Source organism: Hippichthys cyanospilos, chromosome 16, assembly GCF_059441005.1.
Source record: "Hippichthys cyanospilos isolate Australia breed blue-spotted pipefish chromosome 16, RoL_Hcya_1.0, whole genome shotgun sequence".
Lineage (NCBI taxonomy): Eukaryota > Metazoa > Chordata > Actinopteri > Syngnathiformes > Syngnathidae > Hippichthys > Hippichthys cyanospilos.
The window spans coordinates 17,186,972-17,206,608 of record NC_142384.1 but is presented as its reverse complement, the minus strand read 5'-3'; the positions used below and the strand labels follow the sequence as shown (position 1 = coordinate 17,206,608).

Genomic DNA, 19,637 nt, shown 5'->3' with positions numbered 1-19,637 from the left:
CTAGTGATTTTTTCTTTTTTTTGGGAGGGTAAAAAAGGTTTTTTTTTTTCAAATAGGTGGCACTAAAAGACTTAATGTAAGGTCGACATTGAAATACAGGCTAAACTATTTTAGTTTCATATTTTGGTCAGTGCCTGAAAGACGAGAAATAAGCGGCGAGCTTTGCGCTAAAGTGGCAATTTCCGGTTTGTTTTGAGGTCCTGACCGGATGTGGTATGCGGCAATAATGTCTCGCTTTACACTTGTCTGGAGCAGCGGCAGGGAAAGAGAGCGAGAGAGAATGTTCTGCCAGCAAAGAGGAGAAGCCGAACAAGTGGCGCACGGGCGCGGAAAAAGTTCCAAAACCAGCTCGAATTCATCGTGAGTTCGGCGGCGCGGCCAAAGGTGAAAGTTAACCGGCGTTTGGCGGTAAAGGGACGGCGAACAATCGACACTTTTGACGCGAATCCACGTCGGGAATGTCGGCTCGCTCGTGGGAGGCTTGAGCCGACCCACCGAGCGAGAGACGAGAGCGGCCGAAAAGGTACGAACAACTTTCTTTTCACTCCCTTCAAAACAAGCGACGACAACAACATTTTCGAAACAAATCGTTCACCAGCTCGCTCCGAAATATTAACCAGCTCACCCTGACATGCCCCCCCCCCCCCCCCCCCCCTACCAACCTCCCCAACCCTCCCTGTTCCCCTTCCACTCAACTGCATGCCGATCATCTTGACACGATCACGTCAAACATAGATGCAGATCTTTAAGCGTTACTGAATCGTCATGTCGGGGGTAAAAACGAGAAGAATCCAAGTGTTAGTGCGAGCAAGCAAATAAAAAGTGCTTGGAGGGTGCCAAATTCCCCTTGCAAGTGTTGACACTGGTGAAGAATGCGCCTTGTGTCTGGCTTGTGCCATGGAATAGGAGTGGAAGCCGCAGAAGCTTCAAGTGGAACAATTTCTTGTAGGAAGCACTTGATGCCTTTGGTGTCCCGCATGTCTGGAAGCTCCAAAAAGTGGGACAACGTTGACGTCTGCCAATGGGGACGACGGCCGGGCTCGCCTCGGCTCATCTCATCTCATCTTGGCGCTTACATAACACGAGAGGCAGAGAAATGCACAGTGGAAGCTTCCCAAAACAAACGCGTGTTGACACCACAACTTCGACGCCATTGACGGGAGGTTCTTGGCATCGGAGGGAACCAGAAGCGCAGAGACGTCAGATGATTGGCTGCTAGGCTTTCGGCGGGTGGAGTTTGCCGATGACCTCTGACATTTTTGGATTCTCGAAAAAGCCGTTCAAATACAATTCCACTCCACTGCAGCAGAGGGCAACAGTTAAACTCATCAATGCTAACACAAAGAACATCGCTAACGACAAGTCAGTATTCGTTTTTGCGATTTGTTGAGGGGGGGGACCTCAACGAACTTCCTGTCACCTGACGTGATGTCATCGTAACGCCGCAGGATTTTATGGAGTGCAAAGAATGATGTACACTGGATGATGTCATGGCGTCAAATGATGACAACATCCATTTCACGATGTCAACAGAGTATTTCCATTGCAGCGTTTGAATAGTTTTTTTTTTTTTTTTAATTATTAATTTAGCGCTGAAGCTTTGGGACTTGGCGGGATGCGGAGCTAAGGCGACGGCGGCGGCGGCGGCCTTAGCGCTGTGACGTCAGCACGATGGGGAAGGAGCAGGACCTCCTCCAGGCGGTGAAGAGTGGCGACCTGGCGTCCACACAAAAGCTTCTGGCCAAGCTGAAGAGCAGCAAGAGCAGTAAGTAAACTTCACGCTATTAGCATTGTTAGCTTAGTTTGGATTTATAGACTTCTAGAATTTTTTTTCCAGCCAAGTACCCCATAATCATTCCAAAGCATTTTTGGATGAAAAAAATAATACTTAAAACACAGTTCTGTGCCGTCAGTGTTTGATTGATTACATTTTTGATGTTTTTGTGTCTTCTTGGTTTAGTTTATTAGATTGTGTAAAAACATTTTGTTTTATTTCTGGATTGTCAGCTGGAGAATTGCATTGCTAAAGAAAATGCGCATCTAGTCACTTTAACACAGTTCAGCAATGAATTGCTTCATGTTTCAATTAATTTGCTTTTAATTTGAAAAGTGAAACGAACCACTTATCTATATTGACAATACCGAAATACGTCTAGGGCGTAGTGAGGAATGGTTCAAGGATTCCAAAGCCATCCTTGGAGACTCCCCATGTCAAAGTGTGCTTTCAACGTGTGTCGTCGGAGTAGAGTCGGAATCCCCCCGCGGTTCACAGATGGCGCCCCGCCAGGATTAAGGAATTAACATCAGGGACCAGAAAGGGGGCGGCGGTCCGGCCCACTTTATCAGAAGCGCCTTCACCTGAACTTCACAATATTTGCACTTGCTAAGCCGGGGCTGGGGAAACTTTAGTGCTTAACCCGTTCACGACCGGCCGTTTCCAAAAGATTCTTTTGATTTGGTCGTCAAATGCTTGACAGACCCGAAATTGATGAAGCTCCGTTAAACTAGACCAGCACTTCTCAAACCGGGGTATCTGAGATTTTCAAAGGGTTGCTACAGGTAATTTTAGTTCATGGTTTTTAATTCCGTAACAGGAAATGTACATCTTCATTTTCAATTTAAGAGCAAATTCGTTTGAAGATGAAGTAACTTATTGCTAAATTGTGTTATAGTGACTCCTGCCTTTATTTTCTTATATGTTATACAGATGCACATAGGATAAGTCATAAAAAACAGATGTTGTGGAGTAACTGAAGAAAACGCCTAGAGATACCGTGATAAATGTAATTCCAAAGTTGAATAAATCAGACACAGTTGGCACAGCACTGAGCATTGAACAGAAAAAAAGACTTCAATGTTCTAAAAACAAGTTTTATTTTGAAAATCAAGGGCTTCCACCTGTGTCTCTTTTGAAAAAGTAAGCCCGCAAGCTATAGCAAATGAATACGAAAACAAATATGTCACAACAGGCTCATAAAGGGAACAATGAGGTCATCAAAATTGAGTTGGCGCCCGACATTGGAAGACGGCAAAAAAAAAAAATGCAGCCCGAGTCGTAACCCGTCTATTGGTCGAAACCAATTGCTGCAATCGCTAGCGTTGCAAATGCACGGTCAACAAACAAGTCAAAGCTTCGCCGATTTTGTTTTTTGTTTTTTCACTCGCTGCCGCATTGACGCAGCCTTTTCATTGGATGCTCTCAATTTTAGTCCCGCCTCCAAGTGTGACTCTCATGTTAGCGTTTTAGCTCACGGGTTGCAGTGAAGCGACGTGTCGCCACTCGTCTCTCGCTGACATTCTTTCTGACTTCTCCGCGAGAGCAAACAAAGATCCTCTCCGACGGTGGGCGGGGGGGTGGAACTTTGGGGCCCCCGGGGCTCCTGGTTGGCCGGGTCGGACGGGGGCAATTTGGATGTATTTGGGTAGGGGCCACCGCATGCGTCTCCAACACTAAACCCAAAAGAAGAAGATGAATATCAGCCACAAAGGAGGATTTTCTGGCTCCCGATGAACACTTTTTTTGTTATTGGACTTGTTGAAGAAGCGTCGGGCTAACGATGACGTTAAGCGAGTGCGAAGGAGTCGGTCGTCCCGTCGGGCCTCGCGCCGCTCCTCCTCGCCTCGGGGCGCTCGCCCGTGACGTCGCCCTCCTCCCGCGTTGGCTCGCTCGCCACTTGCTGGCTTTGTCCCGTCCTGCGCCGCTTTCAAAGCTTTTGATGTACGCGTCGCTGCTCACGCGGCCTGGTCCTCCCGTAGGGGAATAAGAGCGTGCGCGCGGGAATACGAGCGGCGAGCGGATCTGAGCGTGCGAGAAGTCGATGATGTCACGGCCTTGTTATGCCAGCGACACCTTCCGTCGTCCGTGTGGAGTTTGGGATTTTGCTGTAGTGGAAAAGCGTTTGATGAGGGAAGATGACAACTTGACAGGAAGTGGAGCACTGCACGGTTGTCACGTTTGTGTGTATGTGTGCGTGTGCGCGTCCTCAAACATCAGCACGCAGGTGGCACATTCCGCAAGGCCGGCGTGTGTCGGCGAGCTTCTTCGGCAGCGCCGAGCTCTCCTCGTTCCCTCCCGCACGTTCACTACGGAGATAGGATAGTGCTTCAACCATTTTTCAGTGATGTACCCCCTGTAAATGATTTTTTTTTTCAGCCATATACCTCCTAACCGGTGCAAAGCATCCAAATGAAGCAGTAGATGATGGATGGATGGACAATGAATCCATCTAAAATGTATTAAATTAAGAGAATACATACTTTTGCAAATTAGTCACTATTACGTACTTTAGCAATAAACTGCTAATGTTCTAATTAATTTGCTCTTAATTTGAAAAGGAAGCTCGACTGTGCCCATCGTGGCATTAAAAAGCAATGCCGCTGTCGAGGTTTCAGTGATTGAGAGTGAAACATCAGAAGGTTCTAGCTCGTGTCCTGTAGGCGTGCTAGTGACAAAGCAAAGCAGGAAGCGCTATCTGATTGGTGGTTTCCTGTCGGCGGGAACAATGGCAATAGGAGGGGAAGTGTGAAGTTTTGCGAGAGGCGGCACCCCGCTCACACCGTCGGGGTCGGGAGATGGTCACGTCGGTGACCGCGTGACACTTCCCGAACCGCGGAATGTCCGATGAAAAGAAAAGTTTGTCAGGAGGTCATTTCGGCCATGTTGGGAATCATTCGCTTCACGAGTTCTGGATGGTTCCGCCACTCAATGACTGCGCCGTCTCAGGCTGCAACTAACGATTTTTTTAAATAAACGTTTAATTTCCTACGATTTTATGAGCTGGCAGGGGATGAATACAGACACTATTTTTAGTTCTATTTGGGAGCCAAAAGTGTTTGGTTAAAATTTGCGAAAACAGGCAACTTATTGTTTCGAAATAACTTGGTCATTGAGTCGTTTTCAATTAATTGCTGCACCTCCACCTGGAAGTCGCGTCCACTTCTTGATTTGAAAATCACGAAATAACCACCGCACCGGCGTCTCGATAAGATCTCGTGAATCGCTTGGCAGTTGCCGTCATTCGCTAAGCTGTGAAATCTGCTTTGTGATGGTTCTGTTTCCAAGCGTGATGAAAGGATCCGGTCCAAGTGAACTTTTGCAAACAGACAACAATGGCGTCGGGGTAGCTTGTGGACCCGCTGCGCTTTGCTCCACAAGTTTTGCTCCCTTACACTCTCAGCTCATATCAAAGGCGTCCTTACCGTTCTTTTGCTCTTTAAAGCGGACGTTGAGATTTGCTCTCGGCGAGGTGGAGGTGCGGAGGTGCGAAAGAGTTTGATTTGAAGGATTTTGCCAGCGCGGACGTGTAATGATAGCGTGATGGTCCAAGCGCGCCTCTAATTTTAGTCCTCCGCATTCTTGTGGTGCAACTTTTTCTTGCGAGCAGCAGCAGGAAGGAAGGAAGGAAAGGAGCGAGTGGGGGAAAAAGCAAGCTGCTCCTCCTGCTGCTCTCATCCGGCGTCGCAAACAACCTCCAAAATTCAAGTCAAAGACGAGTCAACGCCTCGGTAACTCTTGGATCGGAAGGGGGTGGGGCATGTCCCGCAACCGTTGCCATGTCAAAAAAAAGACTCTTAATCATCCAGTGTACTGTATAGATAGATAGAGTATATATAGATAAGTCAAGTTCTCATCTTATCAGCCATGATTTATTCATTTTTAAAAAAAGCTGTCGCAATGCCAAATAACAGCCTGACTGATAATTGGTCCGCCCTTAATAATGACTGCGTTTTGTGCGTTGGGCTCCCAGAGGGCGGAGCTTAGAGGACCAATTAAAAGATTCATTGGCGTGATCAGAAGAAAAGAGGAAAAAATATGGCGGCAGAGTGAAGCATGATTGCGCAGTAGACATCTTTGCTGATGTTTCCACTGATGATGATGAGGAAGAGGAGGGGGAAGAGCGCGCTGCTGTTTTGGGGGTTCATTAGGAAAAGCGGGTCATCGTTATCAAAGCAACACGACCGCATTACCGCAGGGATCCCCGCACGCTCCTTTCTCTCCTCGCAACCGGCAACGTGTGTGTGTAAGTGTGTGTGCGTTCTGCCAGCATTTCCATTTCTTTTTTCTTTTCTTGTCTTTTTTTTTCTGCCAGTGCCGTAAAGTGAATGCGCATGTGATCTCTTTAAATTTCAGAAGGTTTACTTTTTTTTTTTTACTTTTGCTTTTGTTTTTGCAGAACTTTTAGGATCTACAAAGAGACTCAATGTCAACTACCAGGATGCAGACGGGTAATCACACTCACACACAACGCACACACACGCAAAGGTAGCTCCATCTGACTTCATATTTATCGTATTTTTGGGCTTTTAATGGAGGATTTCCCGACCAGTTCTGGTTTAGGGTAGCAACTAATGATTATTTTGCTAATCGGTTGATCTGTCGACTCTTTTGTCGATTCTCAACATAACTGTTTGGATTCCCATTACTTCACTAAATCATGAACCTATTTTCTATGATTTGGTTGCTGGTTTGGTCTGGAACCCTTAAGAAAGCAAAAAATTGGTAAAAAAGGTAATCTGCTTTCCAAAGCCAAAACAGATGTTTGCACATATTTTATTTGGATCTGATTAACCCAACACAAAAATGACTAATTGACTAATTTAGTAGTTGATTCGTAGCTGATTAATGATATTTTTGTTGCAACAAAAAAAACAAGACAAACCACGAGCGAAGGCAATGCTAACGCTAATGTGAACTATGGTCTTAAAGGCCAGAATAGGCTTAGGTTTGCAGTACACTTCTCACCCAAGTCTGGCTCCAACCACATCAGGGCAAAGAACCACTAGTTATCAACAGCAAATAGCTTTACAGTTCACAAGTATGTAGAGATCAAATAATATAAGCTCAACACTGTTAGCGCACGCTCCAGAACAGGAAATGAATCACTTGCCACTGACGTGGAGCTTGAGGTCAAAAGGATATTGAATATTTACGATACTAGCAATGTTTGCTTTGATTTGCACTATAAAGTAGCCTACTGTACTGAATTATAAAATCCAGACACCATTAGGTCTCATAATGACTTATTATCTGAGATCGTTCAGCCCTAGTAACGAGTTGGGCCTCGTGATTGGGGAGGAATGTTGAACGATTGGAAACGCCATGACGAGTGACGTTTATCTAGCGGGCTATCAACAATAAAGACAGCAAGCGTGTGCCAGCTGCTTTTGTCGCCATGGCGACCGAGATGCATTCCTCAAGGGTCTCCCTGACAGCGGGTCAACACGTTTGCCCATGCCCCCGTTTTTACCCGCAGTTCTTCCGTCCAGTCAAATGCCTTACACCTGACAATTCACCTGGAGGGGCGGGGCCTCCAGAAATTGTATCGAGCTATGTTTGCTGACAGGGGCAACCCCCCGCCCAACCCCGCTTTCCCAATGCAGCAAACAGGATATTCACAGATGATTGATTGTATGTGTGTGCGTGTGTCCCATTACTAGCGCTTTTGCCAACGGCCATCTTTGATGCCGTGGCCACATGAATGGTGGTGTTATGCAACAGCGCCTTTTGTCCTGTCAGGTCACATGTCCTTGGCTCCGGCACACATACACACGCACGTAGGCAGACAAATGCCCTTTTGCACTTATGAACACACATCGCTCACAGCGGTTATTTATTTATTTACCCTGATCGCTTTTTTTAATGTCTCATCATGCATGAAGTTCTTGTAGCATGTTCGAACGTGTGTGCAGGCATGTCTTTCACCTTACAGTACTTTTATTGTACAGTTTTACATATATATATATATATATATATATATATATATATATATATATATATATATATACTGCATATATGCAATATTCTTGTTTGTTGAAATCAGGACAATATTTGAAATTGACAGTTGCAGAAAATGGAAAACAATAAATTACTGAATTAAAATGAAAAGGGAAAAGTGCAAAAAATGTTGATAGCGTTTTCCAAAATAAAAGTACATTTAGGATGTGTTTGATTTGGATTCAGCACAAAGATTATACATCTGCTTAAGTGGAGGACTACAGAAGTGGAATATTTATTTGGGCTGAGGATTTGAATTTGAGGATTTGAATCAATAATCGAAAATACCAATCGATTAATTCGCTGTCAATTATTCACTTTCAGCTCTTGACCAATCCTTCATGTGCAGAAAATTCGCACATATAATTTGATAATATATAAAAGGATGTCCAGATAATATGTCAGCTAGCTTTAGCATTAGCATAGGTGCAATACCATTTTAGTCCACTTTGGTGGAGCTCATTTTTGGAGGCTAGTCAGCAAGCAAGCCTGAGAAGGTGATTGGTGGAATATGATGCCTGTGATTAGAGGCGCTCACTACCTGTTTGCTTTTTTTTTTTTTTTTTTGGGACATCAGCTTCTCTGCGCTGCACCACGCCGCCCTCACGGGAACCACTGAGCTCCTGGCAGCCCTGCTGGAGGCGCAGGCCGCTGTGGATGTCAAGGACAGCAACGGTAAGACTTCACATCTTCGTCATCATCTTCAAACATACGAGTCTCAACTCATGGTGCGTGTGCAGGAATGCGTCCCCTGCATTACGCAGCATGGCAGGGCAAGTCGGAATCGGTCCTGATGCTGCTGCGCTCGGGAGCGTCCGTCAACGGCGTCTCACTGGACGGGCACATACCTCTGCACCTTGCCGCGCAGTACGGACATTACCAAGTGGTGAGCCAGTGCTCCGTGGTCCCGGTCTGGGCGTCAGAAAATGTCCCCAAATTAAAAAAAAAAAAAAAAAAAAATGCCCTGCTGTCACGTTCAGTCGGAGATGCTACTGCAGCACCAGTCCAACCCGTGTCTCGTCAACAAGGCCAAGAAGACGCCCCTCGACCTCGCCTGCGAGTTCGGCCGTGTCAAGGTCAGCACGTGTGTTGTGTCTAGTTAGTTTTCATCTCTTTCGCTTCCATTTCGTTTTTTTTTTTTAAATAAGTTTTTGATTTCATTTGGTTGTTCATGTTTTTGTTTTGTTATTTTCTTGTGGATTAAGTAATGCAGCCCCAGTATTTTTTTCCACCAAGTATTCCCTGACCAGTACAATGTGTTTTTGTTAAAAAAAAGAAAGAAATACTTAAAAAAACATTGTTTGTTGCCATCGTTGTCTAATTCTACGTTTCTCAAAAAGGGGATATGGGTACCCGTGGGGGTATGTGAAAGCACTTCCAAGTATATGTGAGATTTAAACACGGCATTAGCAAATCTAATGCTTTTGAATGCTGTGACAGGAACAGTACATTTTCCTTTACAAATTAAGGGCAAATGAATTGGAAATTGAAGCAATGTATTGCTAAATTTTGTTGCAGTAAGTATATGCCTTTATTAAGTTTTGTATGGATGCACATTGTCTTTGCTGGTGCAATCTTTAAATGTGAGCTAGATAAAATATGCCTACCGCTACAAATGTGTACAGGAATAAATGAGACAACATTCTGTTTGATTTATTTTGATCTAATCCAAAAATGCTTTCTGCAGAAAATGATTTCACAATGGACACGTCATTGAAAAAACGTGGAGAACCACTGATCTCATTTATTGCATCTTGGAACATTTTGTTTAACTATTTGAAAAGAAAAAGAAAAAAAGTGAACATATTATGAATGTAAACATTTTTTGCATTATTTGTTGTTTTTAAATGCATTCTAAAATCTCCTCACACATCCCCTGAGTGCACTTTTGTGTCACTTTTGAGATCCACCGACCTCGTTCAGGAGTAATCAATGCTGAATGATTGTTCGCAAACGAGCGATGACTCAAGAGTGATTCCGGACTTGTCTTGTGTTTAGGTGGCCCAGCTGCTCTTGAGTAGCAACATGGTGGTGGCGCTGCTGGAGGGAGAGCGCAAAGAGCCCAGCGACTCGGCCTTCACCACGCCGTTGCACCTGGCTGCTCGCAACGGTCACAAGGACGTCATCGGGTCCGTCCGCCGTGTATCCCGCCTCTCGCCCTCTGTCGGATCTGTGGATCTTGGAAACGTGAAATTAATCCGCTCATTTGTGTGTGTGTAGGCTGCTTCTGAAGGCCGGCATAGACATAAATGCCACCACCAAGTCGGGCACCGCCCTCCACGAGGCCGCCCTCTACGGGAAGACCGAGGTGGTGCGGCTGCTCCTTGACGTGAGTTTGACGACGTCCCCGAGCTAAAGTGGCTAGCCGCTAACGCGACGCAATCTTCGTTTTAGCCTTAGTCAACTTTTCTTTTATGCTTGTTCCTTTTTTCAAGCAAAGTTGTCGGGCTGCAGGCGTCCTGACCCACTTTGCTACTACTGCTTCAAAAGCGCCTCACAACTCTTTGTGTGTGTGTGTGTGTGTGTGTGTGTGTGTGTGTGTGTGTGTGTGTGTGTGTGTGTGTGTGGCGTGTGTGTCTAGGCCGGCGTCGACGTGAACATCAGAAACACGTACAACCAGACGGCACTCGACATCGTCAACCAGTTCACAACTTCACACGCCAGTCGAGACATCAAGCAACTGCTCAGAGGTGTGTGTGTGTGTGTGTGTGTGTGTGTGTGTGCGTGTGCGTGTGCGTGTGTGTGTGTGTGCGCGCGCGTTAAGTTACTTTACGTCATGAAGAGTGCATCGTTTAAAGGGTAAGTCAACCCAAAAATGTTTTTCTCAATAATATCTTCTATGAGCTCTCACTTGACATTCTGATTAATATTGCATTTGTGGAAAATCAATTTTGCAGCAAAATCCACACATTTTGCCTTTTAGTGTTAGCTGAAAATGACATCACAGTTAATCAAAGCTCAGGTAAAGACCAATCTCGATGTTTTTTGACTTACCCGTATCACTCGTAGGAGTACAGAAAAACAAAAAATGACAGATTGTTTTCACAAAAGACCTACGTATTGTAATTTAGCATTTTCTGTAAAATTTCTTGAAATTAATGGCAATATTTCAGGTTTTTTTACTGTGTGATCGCCAAACTGATCCAAATGAGCAGCCTACTGTATAGCAGTATTGGCTGCTACCTCAAATGCCGATAGCTTTAAATAAGGCCAGATGGATGGGCTCCGAATATTGTTTTTATAAAGACAATCATTTGAATGTTTGGGGACCACTGGGGACATGATGAGGTCATCCTGATGTCACGGTCTCCTCGTTGGCTCCACAGACGCGACGGGGGTCCTGCAGGTGCGCGCGCTGAAGGATTTGTGGAACCTTCACGATCCCACCGCCCTCAACATCCGCGCCGGAGATGTGATCACGGTGAGGCTCAGTTTTTGGACACTGCTGCTGCCATGACACAAGTTCAAACTCCATTGACTGCTTACGCAAGTCAGTTTGACACAATTGGTTTCTTTGACTGTAGGTTTTCCTAAACGGAAATTTATAAAGACATTTCCAGCAGTAAAAATGTATCAAATTAACTCACTGACGCCCTTTGGCGGCTATAAATGTCAAAGGTCCACTTTTACAGGGTTAGCCGTTGACTATGAGTCAAGAATCCTATTTAAGTGGGCTGGCGATGAATGAGTTAAACAGACAAAATGTTAACTTTTTGCTGCCGAAATTGGCTACACAGAATCCAAGATGTTCCCATTTTTGTTTCTGGAATTCACCGCTAACTCAAATCGTGCCTCGCAGCGCGAAATAACGAGTGAGTCGAAAAACGCGTATGTCGAGGTAGAAGTTTGCACGCCAGCGCAGATGCTAACGTCACAACGGCGGCAGGTTCTGGAACAACACGCCGACGGCCGCTGGAAGGGTCACATTCACGACAGCCAGCGTGGGACGGACCGCGTGGGCTTCTTCCCGCCCTCCATCGTCGAGGTCATCAGCCGGCGCCCTGGTTAGTCGTGATGACGTCATCAACCGACAGCATCCGATCATGTGACATACCCATAAACTAACCCGATCATTCCAGTCGTTCCACGCGCTTCCTGCATGCGCTCTTCATCACCTTTGACCTATGATGCTGTGTTTCCCCAAACACCTCTAAGCTAAGGCATATATGTGATACTCCAAAATATTTTGCACCGCGCCGCCAAACAAAATGAATTCATTTGCTGCCGCCAACGACTATAGCTACAAAAATCTATTTTAGCTGGGCAGAGACAAATTTTTGTTGTTGGCGTGGGGAGGTTTTACAAAACGTGCCTTGGCTGAGTCGTGATGGTGAAGCGCTGCTCCGACGGGCCCTTTGATTGCCCTCCCCCACCGCACCTCCTCATCTCACCCTGTAGGGGGCACCCTCTCCCGGCACGCCTCCCTACCCGCACGGCGCAGGTCCAGAGCCGCCCTGTCCGCCGGCCTCAACTCCGCCCCTCACGTCGACGACTCCTACTCCCTGTGCGTCCCCCCTGCCCCGCCCGCAGGTATGCGTACCCCCGATGCCTCGCCGCACCGCTACAGCACATCCCACGCCGCCGCCACCCTCCTGTCATGACATCATCACACACGCGCACCACAAGCCGATCGGCGGCTCCCCTTTCCGATATAGATCACGCCCGTGTACGTGGGAACATTTAGCGGCAGGTGCCTCGCGACGATGCCCCCGCCCCCCGACTCGTGCCCCGCCCTCCCCCGATAGGACTCAGCCATGTTTGTGTCCGCTAGGTGCGTCTCCGAGTCCCCCGCCTCCGTCCAGGCGTCCCTTCCTGGACGTCTGGGTGCTCAGGGACTCGTGTCACGGTAAGATGCCAAAAACGAGGCTTGCTGCTCCCGCCCGCTCGACGCTACGCATCCGCGATAGATGCTTACCACGCCCGCTTTTTCTCGCTATGCGTCTCCGTCCCGTGTCTCCTCATGTCACCTCATGTCCTTATGTCTTCATGTCAGCTCATTTCCTCATGCTGCCTGTTTGTCGCAATGTGACAAGTGTTTGAAGTTTTCATTTAAGGGTTAGCGCTAATCCTTTCAGAAGATGAAAGATTATCTTGTCATCGCTACAATAATGATAAATATACACACAAAAGTGCACAAAATGACATGAAAAGTAATATAAGCAGGAAGAAAAAATGTTTTTTTTGTTTGTTTTTTATTTGGGGGGGTGAAAAAAATGAAATAACTTAATCGCCACGTAAATTCTTAAGTTATAAATGCGTTTTTTACATTTTTTTCTTAACACTCTGTTTGAATATTCGATATGCTATCCACTATATGCTCCAATTTTCCAGTGATTTATTTTGGGACAAGGTGCAAAAAGGTCAAAATGACACCCAGAAACTATTTAAATCAACGAAGCAAGTTTTTTGGTTGCAATTTGATTCAATAATGTAAGTTTAATATTTAATTGAATCATTATGTTCTTTTAAACTCTAGATCTGTCTTGGCATTGATCTAAACAGTCTTTTAATGTAATCAAGAGGTATTTTTCCAATCTTCATAAATTACTTTCCAAAAGTCGTCTTTATTTTTAAATTCTGTTTGCCTATTAATAAAGTTTGACTGACTTGTTTTGTTGACATTGCCTGTAGCGCTGCTCCATCCAGTGGATGCATAATGCAACCCCAGCCACGGCCGTAGCTTCTATTCTATGTGCCTTATAATGCAGTGCATCCTCTTTATGAAAACATTTTTAAAAATAGGCCATTGGTTGAAGGTGTGCCTTATTGTACGGTGCGCCTTATAATAATATTCTTCCAAGTTTCCCGCTTTGCTTTATGCCATTTCTCATTTCATCCCAGTTATGTCACGATGTCATGTCACACCTTCATGTCTTCAAGTCACACCGTGTCATCTTGTCAGGTGTCTTCATGTTTCTGTCACGTCACCTCATACCTACACGTCAACGTGTCATGTCATGTTTTCATGTCACGTGTCTCGTCGTGAGGTCAGCTGCGTGAGGCGCTAACATAAATCTGAAGTTTTTTTGTTCCCGCAAATCTTCAGCGGTGCCGCGTTTGCGTTACAACACAATAACCAACTTCCTGTTTGAAATGTAGTCATTTCTTGGTCGATGTCAGGTTTTGATGCACTTCTCCAAAATTGCAAATGTATTTTTCAAAATAATGAGTACAACAGCAAAACATCCAAAATGTGACAGGCTTTTGTGCTCACAAAAGTGACAGAATGGCGTCGACGCGAAAAACTTGAGTTTCGCGCTCTTTAGCTCCTCCCCCCGATCACCACACCCGCCACCCCCGAGTCAGCCGCCTGCGCAAAAGGATCCAGCGCATAGTGTCACTCATGCACATGCCGCTCACATGAGATTGGCGCTCCAGTAGGTCACCGCGTCGATGACCACGCCCCAGTACACACGTCTACGCCGCGCAAGTGTCGCACGTTTTTGGGAACTCTGTACGTTGTGTGGTCACCAGGAGATCGCAGCAGCGTGGGGAGCAGCGAGAGTGTGGGCAGCACCCGCAGCGCCGGCAGCGGCCAGAGCACCGAAAGCAACAACAACACGCTCAACAACAACAACACGCTCAGCAATGCTCACAACGGGATCGCCGCCGCCGGTCACCATGACAACAAGGTACGCCCTCCCACGCACCTCTGGCTCCTCGTCTTGGCCCGCCGCTTCCAGCTTCTGGTTTGCGTTCACAGGTAGCGCCCCCTGCCGCTGATTGCGGCGCCCCGCATTTGAGTCAGCAGCCTCAGCATCACGCAGGTTTTCGTCCTCGTCCTCCTCGTCCTCTTTTTTTTCTTTTTTCTGTCTTGTGCTTTGTCAACTTTTGTTGTCTTGTGTTTTGTTGCAGGTGCTGTCGCCCCCCGCAGGCCTACGGTGACGGTGCAGCAAGCGGCAGAGCAGACCTTCACCCAGCAGCAGTTTTTTCGTCCTCAGCAGTTATTGGACGGCAAGGTAACAAATTATACTCCCTTTCGTTGCGATAATGTTGATGAGAACTTGGGGCGTCCCAATTCAATACTGCAAAAAAACAATTGCTGATTGGTCCACGTCATAAATTTCATGTCATAGCATATCCTCCGGAGACCCTGCCTATTCATTTGTGTCCACCTAGTGGACATTTGTTTTGGGGTCTATAGCTTGTGACTTAAAAGCGCTGTTATCGTCATGTTTTAGGACGCTGAGGCCATCTTCGAGTGGTTGAGCGACTTCCAGTTGGAACAGTACGCGGGGAACTTCATCAATGCCGGTTATGATGTCCCGACCATTAGCAGGATGACGCCTGAGGTCAGCAAACTTTGTCCTGTGGAGTCTTGCTTTGTGGGAGGCTGTGGCATGGTTTTCAATGTCAATGATGCACCTTCAGGATCTGACGGCTATTGGCGTGACCAAACCTGGACATCGCAAGAAAATCTCTATGGAGATCAACAAGCTGAACATGCCCGAGTGGCTTCCGGAGTACATCCCGGTGAGGAACCAGAAAGTCTTCAAGCAAAGCAGTGGCATATTTGGATTTAAGAAAAAAAAGTTGTAGTGGTATCTCTAGGGGTATTTTACATACCTTTGTCAAAATTGAAGGCATTCAAGGTATCACAAAAACACAATTTAGCAATTAAAGTTGTTTCCTTTTCCATTTAATTTGCTCTAAATTTGAAAATGTACTTATCTTGTGCCGGCACTAACAAGCTTACTAAGGTGCCATCACTTACCCCCATTTGAGAGCGGCTGCCGTAAAACCTTGATCGTGACCGGAGCGTGGTTGTTTTGCAGTCGGATCTCGGCGAGTGGCTCGGTGCCATCGGCCTCCCGCAGTACCTGAAAAGACTCTCAGAAAACGGCTACGACAGCATTAGCATCGTCAAAGACCTGACGTGGGAAGACCTGCAGGAGATCGGCATCACCAAACTGGGTGAGAGCCTCCCTCCACCTTGTTCCGGGTGGGGTACGCCTTTCTCCTCCTGACCATCTGGGTTTGCCCGCAGGCCACCAGAAAAAGTTGACGTTGGCGGTGAAGAAGCTGTGCGACATCCACCGGGCCATCGTTCAGGCCGAGTCGGGGCAGGGAACGTTGCGGCGCAAAGGTCCCGGGGCGCTGCACGTCGTCGCCATCGAGCCGCCGGACTCCGGCGGGGAGTGCTCGTCCCCCCGCACCCCGAAGACCATGATGACCTTCCAGGACAGCGAGCTGAGCGCGGAGCTGCAGTCGGCCATGTCCGGCCACTACGGCGATTGTGAGGACGTCCGGAACGCGGCGGGCCGGGACGGGACGGACAACCGATCCCGCGGCTCCGGACGTTCCCACGAACCCCCCACCGCCTCTGTCACTCCTCACGGCCGCTCCCAGGAGAACCTAAACGGTAGCCCCGCGAGGGACAGGAACGTACCGGAGGGCCGGGACCAGAGGCCCGTCCACAAGCTGGTTCCCTTGGGAACGGCCACCGTCTTCAAGTACCCCGCGGTTCCCGCCAAACCCGCACTGTCCCGCTCTCACGGCTCGTCTCCTCACGGCTCGCCGGCGTCGAAGGGCTTCAGCTACCTGCACTCTCACTGCGGCTCCACGGACCCGTCCGCCGAAACCCCACGTCACAAGCGGACGCTTGCGCCTCCCAAGAAACGAAACCACAGTTTGACCCGCTACGCTCTATCGGATGGTGAAAACGACGAGGACGACGAAGAACCGGCGCGTCCCTCCGGAAACGTGCCTTCCTACGCTACCCTGAGCCGCAAACACGGGCGCGCTCAGACCACTCGGGCGCAGGCCGGTCCCGAGAAGGGCACCAACGTGGGTCGCAGTCAGTCGTTTGCCGTGCGGGCGCGGAAAAAAGGACCCCCGCCCCCACCTCCGAAAAGACTGAGCTCTGTGAGCGGCGCCTGCGCAAGCGGCGAGATGAGCGACGGCGGCACCGCAGCGCCCGGCGGCGCTTGCCTTGCGACCGACGGCCGAAGCCTGTCGCTGGGCAGCGTGGTGACCGGCGGCGGCGCCGGCGTGGTGACCGACAGCCCGGGAAGCGTCAGGAGCATCGCGGCCTCCCTGGAAGGAAGCGCAGAGACCCAACACCCTCCACATCCCAAACCTAAGCCGCAGGCGCCACCCACTGGCGACTCCAAAGACACCCCGGGGATGCGGAGGAGGGTTCAGAGCGCGCATGAGCCCGTCGCGGGCGGCAAATCGGACACGGAAGAAGCTGACGCCAAAGGTTCGCGGTCGCCTCACAACAGCTCCAGCGAGTGCATCCCCTTCGCAGAGGAGGGAAACCTGACCATCAAGCAGAGGCCCAAAGCCGGGGCCCCGGGACCTCCCAGGGCCGAGGCCGTGCCGGAGCCTCCTGACAAATCCGCCGCCAAGAGCGCCGAGGTCCCCGAGTTCAACCTGACGGAATCGGACACGGTCAAGCGGCGTCATAAACCCAAAGACAAGGACGAAGGATCCCCCTGCAGAGATGGGACTCAAACCGAGGCCGAGGCGGAGGTCAAGGAGGCCGACGCGGAGGAAGTCTTTTTGAGGATGGACACGGGAGCCCCCATCAAACCTCCGCTGTCTCCAAAACCTCCGCTGGTGGCCCCCAAACCTGTACGGAACAGCCTGCTGGCGGCGCAAGGTAGCATCACGTCTTTTAACTCAAACCCATGAATTTATCATTTTTTGTTGTTTTATATATATATATATATATATATATATATATATATATATATATATATATATATATATATATATAAACACACACACACACACACACACACACACGTTAATACCTACTGGTATTTCTGCCAACACTTCCCCCAACTGCCAAAATGTGGTTTGGGACTTGTGATCCATCTGTTTTTCTTCTCTCTGGGACAGCTGGACTCGGGCCTCCGGCAGTGAGCGTCAGTGTAGTCCAAAGTCTGGCGTTCGGCGCCACTTCGTCCTCATGGTCGCCATCGCGCGGGCCTCCTCCGACGGCAACCCCTCTTTGCCCCGCCCCTTCCTCCCCGTCGGCCACCAGAGTCCAGGCTTCGGGAGGTCCGGCCGAGACGGAGGTGGTTCAGCAGAGACTGGATGAGACCAGCACATCTCTGGCGGCGGCCCTCAAGGCCGTGGAGAGGAAGCTCATCCTGGACCGGGAACAGGGTGACGGGTGAGTCCCAGAAACTTCCGTTCTAAAAAACACTGCACAGGGATTTTTAGAGACCGGAACAGTTCCTGTGATGTCCACTGAAAATGCCTTAGGAAAGTCAGGAATGATGATTGATTCACTCGCAAATGTAGAGCTAGATTGCGTAAGAGCTTTTTGCTTATTGCTTTAAGTTCGCTCATGTTCCAATTGATTTACTCCTTATTTGAAAACTTTTTTTTTTTTTTTTTTACTGTTCTACACTGGCACCTGCATACACACCCTGTGAAAATCTCAGGTGCCTTCACATTCCTCCAGGGGTACTCGCACCCCCATTTGAGAACCACTGAGGGATAGTTCTCCTTGGAAGCCAGTCAGTGCGTGCTTTCTTTAACTGACATTTTTTTTGTGCGTTTGCGTTTTGTGTCTTGCTCCCAGCAGAACAAACACGGTCAAGTCTGCGGGAAACATCCTGGACGATATCGGGAACATGTTTGACGACCTGGCCGATCAGCTGGACGCCATGTTGGACTGAAAGCGACTTTCAAGAAAAAAAAAAGAAAGCACAGGAAGTGACGTGACCATAAACAGCAGCACTTAATCAACAGGGCGGAGTGGCTTTTATTGTGAAGTGCTGACACAAGTAGTAGGAACGAGACAGCAACTCTTCATTCCGTAACTAAAGAGTGATGTCACTTCTGGGTCCAAATATGATATTCCAGGTATTTATTGGAGTAAAACGTTGTGACAGAAACCAAGAGAGCACTACATGAAACCTAAAAGCCGTTGTGATCCGTTGCTGTGTTTTTCTCGGCAGCAAAAATGATGCAGGTGATTTGAAGAAAACACTGGAAGAGATGACAACAAATATTTTATTTTGTAAACAGGAAACTACTTTCTCCTACCGTCCAAACATTTCAAACTTGCCCAAGAGACGTTGCCTTGGATTTTGAAAAGAATCTTATCGACCGAATGGCGATGCGCTCAGCCGCTCTGATCGGGTTCTGTTTTTTTTTTGTGTTTCTTTTTTTTTCCCATGGAAGTCATCTTAACTCTTTCCTCGCCACCAGTGCTAATTTATCATTTGTAAAGGTTATGATTAGCATGCGTCTCCGCAGTAATGCTATCTCTGTCCTAAATGTCAATTAGCACGGCTATTCTTGTCGCTAGCATGTGGATGATGTCTTTTGTTCGTCAGATAATGTTTCCTATTAACATGTTTGTTGTGTTTATGAGTCTGCCACAGCGCCTCCAACAGGGAAAGAGTGTCCAGGGAAGAGTTAACATGCAAAGGGAAGCACCTCCGAACATATATTTTACTGTAGTATTTAAGCTTTATTTGACAGAATTATTCAACCAAAGTCTTTGTACAGATTATTAACATGTTTATATTTTTTGATGTATTTCTGCACGCAGCTCTCGAGCACGTGGCATTTGACCGTCATGTGACCTCGGCCGTCCCGCTCGTGCACTTGTGCAATCATACTGGCACGTTTGTCCTTTTGATACATCAAATGAATTCAAAGAAAAGATTATTATTATTCCTACTGCTGTGTGTTTTGTCATTATTGTTGCTACTGTCTTGAAGGAGGGTCCGCAAAGTATGGGAAACAAGTGGTCTGCACCTCAAACTTTCAATGAAAGTAATGAGAATGATTAGAGGTTTCAAACTAGATGCAGGATTTTTAAATTACGGTTTTAAACTATTGTTAGGATTTAAAATCAGGTTTTTAAACCATGGTTAGGGTTTCATTTTTTTCAGGT

At 47.6% G+C, this 19,637-nt stretch overlaps 1 protein-coding gene across 7 annotated transcripts; it reads left to right on the top strand.

Annotated features, from left to right (window-relative positions):
• Nucleotides 1-256: 256 nt before the first annotated feature.
• Nucleotides 257-19,420, top strand: caskin2b (CASK interacting protein 2b). 7 transcript variants are annotated; one of them, XR_015868198.1, is made up of 23 exons: nucleotides 257-523; nucleotides 1,591-1,765; nucleotides 6,174-6,225; nucleotides 8,352-8,449; nucleotides 8,515-8,660; nucleotides 8,755-8,850; nucleotides 9,773-9,903; nucleotides 9,995-10,103; nucleotides 10,356-10,464; nucleotides 11,101-11,195; nucleotides 11,661-11,778; nucleotides 12,173-12,304; nucleotides 12,546-12,620; nucleotides 14,249-14,406; nucleotides 14,478-14,541; nucleotides 14,630-14,733; nucleotides 14,956-15,066; nucleotides 15,146-15,247; nucleotides 15,550-15,688; nucleotides 15,762-17,378; nucleotides 17,621-17,897; nucleotides 18,312-18,595; nucleotides 18,691-19,420. XR_015868198.1 is itself a non-coding variant. In XM_088437220.1 (22 exons), exons 2-22 carry the CDS (start codon nucleotides 1,672-1,674, stop codon nucleotides 18,406-18,408), a joined length of 3,921 nt encoding a protein of 1,306 aa, XP_088293346.1. In that variant the 5' UTR covers nucleotides 257-523; nucleotides 1,591-1,671; the 3' UTR covers nucleotides 18,409-19,420. The 7 variants fall into 7 exon arrangements, 6 of the variants coding, with proteins under 6 accessions (XP_088293346.1, XP_088293345.1, XP_088293350.1 ...); XM_088437220.1 differs by having other exon boundaries at nucleotides 18,315-19,420; XM_088437219.1 differs by having other exon boundaries at nucleotides 18,312-19,420.
• Nucleotides 19,421-19,637: the final 217 nt, after the last annotated feature.

What these genes read in the sequence shown, in the direction of transcription:
- caskin2b (XM_088437219.1), top strand. Translation starts at nt 1,672, where the DNA reads ATGGGGAAGGAGCAGGACCTCCTCCAGGCGGTGAAGAGTGGCGACCTG. An exon ending in AACTACCAGGATGCAGACGG is followed by an intron (nt 6,226 to 8,351) that starts GTAATCACACTC and finishes TTGGGACATCAG; the next exon opens with CTTCTCTGCGCTGCACCACG. An exon ending in AGTACGGACATTACCAAGTG is followed by an intron (nt 8,661 to 8,754) that starts GTGAGCCAGTGC and finishes TGTCACGTTCAG; the next exon opens with TCGGAGATGCTACTGCAGCA.